The sequence below is a fragment of the Panthera onca genome, chromosome X (assembly GCF_046562875.1).
Source record: "Panthera onca isolate mPanOnc1 chromosome X, mPanOnc1 haplotype 2, whole genome shotgun sequence".
NCBI classification, from domain to species: Eukaryota; Metazoa; Chordata; class Mammalia; order Carnivora; family Felidae; genus Panthera; species Panthera onca.
In genome coordinates, this window is record NC_138357.1 from 87,201,637 (window position 1) to 87,211,842 (window position 10,206).

A 10,206-nucleotide genomic window follows, 5' to 3' on the forward strand; every position below is an offset into this window, starting at 1 on the left:
AGATATGTATGTGGGTGGATATGTATGGGGTGTGGGTGTGGATGAGTGGGCAGATGAGAGGATAGATAAGTGGTTAGATGGACTGATGGATAAATAAGTGGAAGGTTGCATGGATCAGTGATAGGTTGAGAAATAAATGGACAGATGGATGGATAGGTGATTGCATGAATAAATGGATAGATGGATAGGTCAGGGATGTAAGTGGACAGATGGATGGCTAGGGGAATGGATTGATGGATGGATGAGGAAGAGTAAAGAGTAGGTAAATAAATGATGGGCAGGGCTATGGATAGACAAGTAGATGGGTGCAGGGGGTACATAAGGATAGGTTGGCAAATGGGTGGATGGGGTGAATATACAAATGGGTGAGCAAGTGGGTGGGTGGAGGGATAGGTAGAGCATTTGGTTGTGTGGGTGGGAGAATGAATGGATAGGTGTGTGGTGAGTGGGTGCAGGGATGGAGAAATGGACAGATCGGGAGTGTGATGAGTGGGCAAACTGAGGATTATGTGCATGGGTTAGATTGATTGAAAAGTGGAAAATTGGCCTGGACTTATTGCCCCCCTGCACCACACCTTTATTTTTTTTAATGTTTATTTATATTTAGAGAGAGCACACACAAGTGCCTGAGCGGGGGAGGGGCAGAGAGGAAGCGAGAGAATCCCAAGCAGGCTCTGCACCGCCAGCGTGGAGCCCTGTCAGGGCTCGATCCCACAAACCCTGAGATTATGACCTGAGCCAAAACCAAGAGTCAGATGCTCTACTGACTGAGCCACCCAGGTGCTCCCACCACACCTTTAATTACTAAAACGGAGACCTCCCCTGGGTGTGCCCTGCCCTGTGCCATCCCCTTTCACGTCACTCCTAATGCTCCCAATGACACTATAAAGTTGGGGTAACATGACATCTGACAACTGAAGATACATTGCAAGTCACTTGCTCAAGGACATAAGTCAGTAGCAAAGCTGGAGTTTGAACCCATCCATGCCTGGTACGCTTGGTACCCAGTGCTCTATGCCATCCAGGAGCAGAGTCCTCTAGGGGAGAAGGCATGAATTCAGAAGGCTCCTGGACATGGACGGATGAGGGAGACTGCCCCTCAGCGTGGGGCCAGCCTGAGAAAGAAGCTGGTATGGGGGTGGGACCTGACTTGTCCCATCTGCACTCCCCTTACCCCCCACTTCACATCTGAAAACAGGATGGTGCTCCAATCCCACAGCAATAGCTTTGGTCAGAGCTGGGATCTAACCCACGCACACACACCCCCCCCCCCCCCAGGGAGCAGCTTTGGGGGCCTTGCCATCTAGAGAAATGCCCCCCACCGGTCCCTCCATCCACCCCCTTCTCCAGCCCTTCTACAGCATGGGGGCAGGGAGGGGACACAGCGCTGCATCATTCCCCATGGCACTCCGCTCTGGGGCCATTAACAGACGCCTCCCCATCGATCGGATCTGCTAAGTGCTGCTGATTCAGACGGGTGGGGGTGGGGGGCCCTGGGGGCAGAGGGGGTAGGAGCTGGGCAGGAAGAGGGGGGAGTCCAGGAAGGAGGTGGGGAGAACTGGCAAAGCTCCCTGCCACCCCCATTTTCCAGATGACGCGACTGAGGCCCAACCAGCTTTGTAGGAGGCGGAGTCTCCCCAGGGTCCCTCTCAGGCTGTCCTAGGGGAGGGGGCTCTGGGAGCCACGAGGCCCCTCCCTGTCTCTCTCTTCATCTCCCGGCAAGCTCAGAGGGGCGGGGAGAGAGAGCCAGAGCAGGAGGAGAACTCGGGCAGCTCTGCAGAGGTGGGTAGGAGCTCCGGTGTTTGGTACCCCCAGCCCCACCGCTGTTGCCGCTGCTGCAGCGGGGACACAGGTGAGGACGGCCCTTTGGGGAGGGGGAGGGGGCCACCAACAGCTCTGTCCTTGTCCTTCCCTGGTCCAGCCCCCACACCCTAACCCATCCTGGGATAGTCCCCAGGGGTTCTGCTGGACCTTGTTCTTCCAGGGACCCAGCCCCCTCCCCCTGCCTGTGCTGCCTTCTCCTCTCCTAGGCCTGGCTGTGGCTGCTTCTCCTCTTCCTCCTCCTGCTGCCGCTGCTGCTACTGCCGCTGTCCGGCACACACCGCCAGCCCATCGGGGTGTGGTTTCCCCAGACCAGCCCCCAACGGTGGGACGCAGCTTTATCCCGGCCTCCCCCATCCACCTGCAAGGTCCACCAGCCCCCCTCCCTGGAGACACACCCAACACCCTTTCAACACCTCATCCCACTCTCCAACCCATTTTGGGGGGACCCCCCTCCTCTTAGTCTTTTTCCATCTGGGTGCGCTGGGGCTGTTCCCAACTTCCAGCTGAGCACCAGGGGGCTTCCTCGGGCCCCTTTCCTCCCCCTGGAACTCTGGAGAGGGTAGACCAGACTTTCTCAGCACCCCCCATACCCCTCTCTCCCAGACACCTCTCAGTCTCTGAAAGATAACCTAGCTCCATATCTACCCCTTTAGATACCCCATTGCCTTCCCTAGCCCCTCTAGGGGGCGCCACCTCGCCTTCCTTCCCCAGAACTCCTGTAAAGTATAGACACCCCCCCCCCCCAAGGCTATTCTTGGCAGCTCTAGCCACTCCCAAGACACCTCTCAGCCTCTTTACAACCTCCTGGTTCTATAGCCACCTCTTACATTCACCAACCCCTTTCCTAGATCCACGAGGGAGCTTCAATCCCCTAATCTTTTCCCCAGAAGTCTTGAGGGTGTGGACAACCCACCTCACTTTTCTCAGTCCCTCCAGAACCGCGTTCCAGCCACTCTCGGCCTCTTTCAAACACCTCTGGTCCCATTTCTAGCCCTCTGGATGCACCATTCCCCTCTCCAAGCCCACTAAGGGGTCCCAGCCCCATTTTCCCTCAGAACTCTTGAGAGTGTGGACAGGTCCCCAGCGTTTCTTGCCCCTCCTAGACACCCCAGACATCTCACAAGCACCTGCTGACCCCTCTAGAACCATCTCAGCGTTTCTAAACACTCCCTGAGATCCTCGTTGGTCCCTCTAGGCTCCCCTTTTCTGCTACTCTCCATGTCCCCCTAGCCCCTTCTCTGTAGTTCCCTCAAGACATCCCCCAGGTCCTTCCCAGACCCTCTAAATGCTCCCCAAGCCCCTGCCCATCTCTCTAGTTCCTCCTCCTGGTTCCTCTTGGCCTCTGTAGACACCCCCAGTTTGCTTGTGCGAGTGGCCCAGGGCCTCCCCAAGTTCCCACCATCCTGGAGACAGCCACACTCTCCTAAAGGCCACCCCCCCCCCCCCCCAGTCTCCGTGGGCCTGGGGCGCGGCAGGATGGCGGCAGGTGTGGCCACGTGGCTGCCGTTTGCGAGGGCGGCCGCGGTGGGCTGGCTGCCCCTGGCCCAGCAGCCCCTGCCTCCTGCGCCCGGGGTGAAGGCATCTCGAGGGGATGAGGTTCTGGTGGTGAACGTGAGCGGACGGCGCTTTGAGACCTGGAAGAACACTCTGGACCGTTACCCTGACACCCTCCTGGGCAGTTCAGAAAAGGAATTCTTCTATGATGCTGATTCCGGGGAGTACTTCTTCGATCGCGACCCCGACATGTTCCGGCATGTTCTGAACTTCTACCGCACGGGTCGGCTGCACTGCCCGCGGCAGGAGTGCATCCAGGCCTTCGACGAAGAGCTGGCTTTCTATGGTCTGGTGCCTGAGCTCGTGGGCGACTGCTGCCTCGAAGAGTACCGGGACCGCAAGAAGGAGAACGCCGAGCGCCTGGCGGAGGACGAGGAAGCTGAGCAGGCCGGGGATGGCCCAGCCCTGCCTGCCGGCAGCTCCTTGCGGCAGCGGCTCTGGCGGGCCTTCGAGAACCCCCACACGAGCACGGCGGCCCTCGTTTTCTACTATGTGACCGGCTTTTTCATCGCCGTGTCGGTCATCGCCAATGTGGTCGAGACCATCCCGTGCCGCGGCCCCGCGCGGCGGCCCCCAAGGGAACAGCCCTGTGGCGACCGCTTCCCACTGGCCTTTTTCTGTATGGACACGGCCTGTGTGCTCATATTCACGGGTGAATACCTCCTGCGGCTATTCGCCGCCCCCAGCCGTTGCCGCTTCCTGCGGAGCGTAATGAGCCTTATCGACGTCGTGGCCATCTTGCCCTACTACATTGGGCTTTTCGTGCCCAAGAACGAGGATGTCTCAGGCGCCTTTGTCACCCTGCGTGTGTTCCGGGTATTCCGCATCTTCAAGTTCTCCAGGCACTCACAGGGCTTGAGGATTCTGGGCTACACACTCAAGAGCTGTGCCTCTGAGCTGGGCTTTCTCCTCTTTTCCCTTACCATGGCCATCATCATCTTCGCCACTGTCATGTTTTATGCCGAGAAGGGCACAAACAAGACCAACTTTACTAGCATCCCTGCGGCCTTCTGGTATACCATTGTCACCATGACTACGCTTGGGTGAGTGCAGACCCTGTGTTGGGAGCTGCCCGATCAATTACACTCACCCTTTCTGAAGGTTAGGGTTAGAGGGCTGCCTGGGTGGCTCAGTCGGTTAAGCGTCCGACTTCAGCTCAGGTCATGATCCCATGGTTCATGGGTTTGAGCCCCACATGGAGCTCCTCACTGGGATTCTCTCTCTCCCTCTCTGCCCCTCCCCCACTTGTGTGCTCATGCACATAAACTCTCTCTCTCTCTCTCTCTCTCTCTCTCTCATTCTCAAAAAAAAAAAAAGATTGGGAAGATTAGATAAATGATTTCTTTTTCTCAATGTGCACTTCAGTTTGCTCATCTGTCAAAACGAAGGGAGCTGGACTAATCTCCAAATCCCTCGCAGCTCTGACAATGCCTTCACTTTCCAGGTCAGGAGACTTGGGTTCAAGGATTGTTTTAGCAGCACTTTTTTTGTTGACCTTGTTTTCTCTGGGCCTGTTATCTCCTGTGTCAAATGAGACATGATTATCCCTTCATCTAGAGGGGATTCAGTGACATCACAGTTGTGAAAGTTCTCTGAAAGTTTCTGGTGTAGGATACATAGGTACTGGCTTTCTATCACCCCCTTTTCCCATCTTGAGGACCCATGTCTCCCAAACCTCTAGAATCATCTGCTGTATGGGGGTACTACCCCTGTGGCTTTGTGATTCTTTGATGTTCTCCAGGACAATGTATTTTCGACATTATTTTTTAAGTGCCAATCCCTGAGAGGAAACAGTTGGGGTAAAAGTATCACACAGAATCACCAAACTCGTGTTCTTCTTAAAGACATTGTCTAGGGCAGGTACCATGTTCCTCTAAATTTCCATCACTGGGATTAGGTATACAGTTGCTGCTCAATATCTATTGAATGGATGGATTGGGCTTGATCAGTGCTTTAACAGAGGTACAGAAAAATTGATTTGAGGTTTGTATGGAGTAGAAAGTAATTCTGGTTGGAGGTTCACAATTGGATCGACAAACAAATGCTGAGCCCTGAGAGCGGGTTGGAACTGGGTATTTGGGTGCCTTTTACCCTACTGAGCCCTCACAACAACCCCGGGAGGGTGGACAGCTGCCTGCGTCTCATAGTTGAGGACACAGTCTGAGATGACACATCACAGACCAGAAATGGCCAAGTTGGAGAGACTTTTAAATGAGTCAAAACAAAGAAATAAGCAACAGCCATCCTTGGGGGGAAGAGGGACATGGACTGAGCTAAGGCCTAGAGGCTGGGACCGCAGAGGGGAGGGGATCTAATTGGTCCCGTGATCAGAACAAAAGTGTGCTGTGTGATCTTGAGCCAGTCAATTACAGAACCTCCCTGGGCTTTGGTCCCCCACCCCCACCCTGTGAAACAAGTAGGTTAGACTGGCACTGCTCCAGCTCCATGGGAGAGGAGGTGGCATGGAGACAAGGAGGATGGAGTTTCAAGGCTCCCCCCTCCCCTATTTTTTCATATGAGGACAGTTTCAAGACTTTTTTTCTGGAAGATAAGAAGGGGTCCTACCTACAGAAGGTAAGACAGATGTAAGCAAATACAACAGAGCACTTCTCCCGGGACTCAGAGCCCCTCAGCTGGCTAGTGGTGCTGGGACTTTCTCCCCAGGAGACTATATTTACTGCCTGTCACTTCCTCCTTCTCCCCTCTGCTTGGTATTAATAGATTTCCAGCTGACTCAGATGTTCGGTGTGCAGCTCAGATGGGGGCAGCAGATGGTAGGGGCCCAAGGGCCAGTTTCTCATTTGATCCCCACCCCCCACTGGTGGCCACAGAGGTCTTTCCCCACATTTTGCAGAGTGAGAAACTGAGGCTCAGAGAGTTTCAGTGCCTGGCCAGGGTTGCAAAGTGCGTCAGGCTGGATGGAACGGAGGGGGAGACTGAGGGGTGCTTGAACACTTTTCTTGACCTTGGCTTACCTCCCCCGGCCCCAGCTATGGAGACATGGTGCCCAGCACCATTGCTGGCAAGATTTTCGGATCCATCTGCTCCCTCAGTGGTGTCCTGGTCATTGCACTGCCTGTGCCAGTCATCGTGTCCAACTTTAGCCGCATCTACCACCAGAACCAGCGTGCTGACAAGCGCCGAGCACAGCAGGTAACTGCCCCTTCCATCTGAGTACCTCCTGTTCCCCATACCCAAAGCCAGTCTACTCTTGTGTTTACCCACCTGACCCTCTATCTCCTCCTCTCTCTGTAGAAGGTGCGCTTGGCAAGGATCCGGTTGGCAAAGAGTGGTACCACCAATGCCTTCCTGCAGTACAAGCAGAACGGGGGCCTTGAGGTGGGGAGGGGCCTGAATTGGGGTTGGGGGGTGAGCAGTGATGGGAGGAGGAGAGGGTCCTGACCTCATCCCCCTGCTCCGTCCACTCCAGGACAGTAGCAGTGTGGACGAACAGGCGCTGTGTATCAGGAACCGTTCTGCTTTTGAGCAACAACATCACCACCTCCTGCACTGTCTGGAGAAGACAACGGTGAGACCTAATGAGAGGTGGCATGGTGGAATGAGGGGAGTTTCTCTGTGGGCAAGCCAGTTCCCACCCTGGGATGGGAGGCTCACTACTAATTGTGGAAATCACACAGGGCTTCCTGGAAGAGGCCCCGGTACAGCTGAGCCTTGAAGGATGGGCAAGGGAAAGGAATCAAGAGTGACTTCTGGAAAGGAAGGAATGGCCTAAGCAGAGGCCTAGGGGTGGGGTCAGTTCCTGTGTGGTGCCTTGTGACTGTGCCTTCCTTCTGCCCACAGTGCCACGAGTTCACAGATGAGCTGACCTTCAGCGAGGCCGTGGGTGCCGACTCACTGGGGGGCCGCACCAGCCGCAGCACCTCTGTGTCCTCCCAACCTGCGGGACCTGGCAGCCTGCTGTCCTCCTGCTGTCCCCGCAGGGCCAAGCGCCGTGCCATTCGCCTTGCCAACTCCACTGCCTCGGTCAGTCGTGGCAGCATGCAGGAGCTGGACACACTGGCAGGGCTGCGGAGGAGTCCTGCCCCTCAGAGGTAAGCGCCCCCACCTGTTGGCTACCCCTGGGGAAGCTCAGACCTTGCACCAGGGCCTCTGAGGTTTCATGACTTGGGGGCTAGCAAGCCTAGCTCGAACCCAAACTCCTGTATGCTGGGAGCTTGGGATTATCTTGTCTGGAACTTGTTCTTCATTGGTTCTTTCAACAAACATTTATCGAGCACCTATTACATGCCAGGCATAATTTTAGGAACTTTGGAGTTCACTTCAGGAGTTTAGGAGTTGAGTTCACTTTAGGCAGTGAAGAGAACAGATAGAAATCCTTGACCTTCTGGAATTTATATTTTAGTGGGATGAGACAATTAATAAACAAAGAAACACAGAGATGATATAGTATGTTAAGTGCCAAGAAGAAAAATAAATCGGGGATTGGGGACAGAGAACACAGAAGAGGGTGTGATGCAGTTTAAATAGTGGTCAGGGAAGGCTTTGCTGAGGTAACACCTGAAGGAGGTGAGGGAGGGAGCCATGTGGATGTCTAGAGGAAGAGCTGTCTAGACAGAGCAAATAGCCTGTGCAAAGGCCCTGAGGCCGAAAAGGGTCTGCATGTTAGAGATGCAGCCAGGAAGCTACTGTGAGTGGAGTGGAGTGAGTGAGGGGGAGAGTGGTAGGAAGTAAAACCAGAAAGGAACAGGGACAGGGTTGTGTAGATCTTACTATGGATTGTTGTGATAATTTTGGCATCATAAGGAGTAACTGAAACGGAGAACATTTTTGAATGTGTGCTCATTCTGTTCCGGGCACTGCTCTGAGCACTTTGTGTCACTTACCATCTCATGTAATCTCCACAATGACCTTATGAGGTAGAAAATGCTGTTATTCCCGTGCTACACATGAAAGAAAGAGAAGAGAGGTTTAGAGATGCTAAAATGAGACCAGGATTTGAACCCAGGACCATCTGACCCCAGAGCCCTCACTGGGCACCACCATAATTGAGGATGCAGACGAAGCATTTAGCACAGTCCCAGCTTTTCAGTCAGCGCTCATTAAATGTCATGATCACTGTGGCAAGTATTAAGATGACCTTTTAAGAGCCTTCTGTCTCCCTACCCTTATCCACAGCCGCTCAAGCCTCAATGCCAAGCCCCATGACTGCCTTGACCTGAACTGCGACAGCCGGGACTTCGTGGCTGCCATTATCAGTATCCCTACCCCTCCTGCCAACACCCCAGATGAGAGTCAGCCTTCCTCCCCTGGTGGTGGCGGTGGGGCCAGCAGCACCCTCAGGAACTCCAGCCTGGGTACCCCTTGCCTCCTCCCGGAGACTGTCAAGATCTCTTCCCTGTGAGCAGTGGGCCCGCCCATCCAGAGGGCCCTCTCGATTCTTGGGGACTCCTTTCCAAAGCCATATTTTGGGGAGTTGGGGAGGGGCATGCCTGGGGACCCCTTCTGCCCCCCACTGAGAACTATGCAATGGAGTTTCATGGAATGGCTCATCTGGTGGGGAAGTGGCCAGGGAAGGGGGCAACTTTCCCCACCCCAGACAGCTGTTCCAGTGGGCACTGAGGTGCTGGGCTTCCTCAGGCCCCCGGCCTCCTTGCCCCAGCACACTGGGACTGGCCTCTGTCTCCTGGCTGGCCTCCTGCATGCTCCTCTTCTTGTGTCCCAGGCTCCCACCTGACTTCTGAGCTCTGGCCTGATGAGAAGAGGTGAGACCCCCTCTTCTCTCTGGCTGGGCTGTGGAGGTTTGGGGGTTCAGAGAAGAGAACCTTCACCTCTGTTCTGGCCTCTAGGGGAGGTCCCCACCCTCCACCAAGCCCAACAACTCCCCGATTCTGAAGCTCGGAATGCAACCACAGGCTTCATGGGCTGTGGCCTCAGCAGTGAACTGCTACCCCCTGCCCTCGCCTTGGCTCAGGGGTCAGGCTGCCTCTCCCAATACACACAGATAGCACAAATGCCATTCCCCTTTCCTGGCTGCTGGAAATGGGTCCCTGCAACCCCGTCCTCCGCTGGGCCCCCAGCAATCTCTAGCAATAGCAGCTGCTGCCGTGACATTATGCAAAGCCTCTGCCCAGTTTGCTGCAGCGTTTACATCTGCCCTAATCAGAGGGGCCACCTCTAAGTACTCCTCCTCTCTTCTCTGGTTTGTTTCCTTCCTGGGTTGGGCTGGAGCCTGGACTGGCTGAGATAAGAGCCTAGCAGCCAGTGAGAGCTGGGCTGTATTTGGAGATCATTGGCTGATTCCATGTTCTTGGGCAGAAGTCCAGAAGCATCAGGGGCTGAGGCCTGGGTTGTTCCTGAACTCTGGGAGTTGTAGGAGGCAGGAGGAACTTCTTGATTTCCTCCTCCTCCCCCACAACGCCTTTTCACATATTCCTATTTCTTTTCCCTCTTGGGTCACCTTCCGGAACTCTGTGTCTGCTCTTGGGCTGAAATCTGGCATCATCTCAGGTTCCCTGTCCCCAGCACTGTCCCTGTGGAGCTGGTGGCTGACAAAGATGTAGTTTCCATCAGTCAATAAAACCTGAGAGGAGAGACGAGGATGAGCACCTCCTGGCTCTGTGGGTTCGGAGGCTGGGTTGGGCTGGGGGGTTGAAAGTACTCTGGTTTCAATTCCTTTCAACTAGAAGGACTGGTGTGGGCACAGGTATGGGAGGTCAGTGGTTGGTGACACATTGTGGAAAATGGGGATCTAGGAGAAATTAAAGACAGTGGCTTGAAGAGTTGAATCTACATCCAGCAAGGCAGGCCAGGATGTCTTGAGACATGCCCTTAGGACATCATCTGCTCCAGCTTTCTCACTCACAGATG

The 10,206-nt window shown here is 54.9% G+C and overlaps 1 protein-coding gene across 2 annotated transcripts; it reads left to right on the forward strand.

Annotated features, from left to right (window-relative positions):
- The first annotated feature begins 1,566 nt into the window (after window positions 1–1,566).
- On the forward strand, window positions 1,567–9,974 carry KCND1 (potassium voltage-gated channel subfamily D member 1). 2 transcript variants are annotated; one of them, XM_081794355.1, is made up of 7 exons: window positions 1,567–4,421; window positions 6,369–6,531; window positions 6,634–6,717; window positions 6,809–6,907; window positions 7,180–7,430; window positions 8,515–8,736; window positions 9,062–9,974. In XM_081794355.1, exons 1-7 carry the CDS (start codon window positions 3,301–3,303, stop codon window positions 9,078–9,080), a joined length of 1,959 nt encoding a protein of 652 aa, XP_081650481.1. In that variant the 5' UTR covers window positions 1,567–3,300; the 3' UTR covers window positions 9,081–9,974. The 2 variants fall into 2 exon arrangements, with proteins under 2 accessions (XP_081650481.1, XP_081650482.1); XM_081794356.1 differs by having other exon boundaries at window positions 8,515–9,974.
- The last annotated feature ends 232 nt before the right edge of the window (window positions 9,975–10,206 follow it).

Coding starts and splice junctions, on each gene's coding strand:
- KCND1 (XM_081794355.1), top strand. CDS start 3,301: ATGGCGGCAGGTGTGGCCACGTGGCTGCCGTTTGCGAGGGCGGCCGCG. Junction 4,422..6,368: donor GTCACCATGACTACGCTTGG/GTGAGTGCAGAC, acceptor CCCCGGCCCCAG/CTATGGAGACATGGTGCCCA. Junction 6,908..7,179: donor ACTGTCTGGAGAAGACAACG/GTGAGACCTAAT, acceptor TTCTGCCCACAG/TGCCACGAGTTCACAGATGA.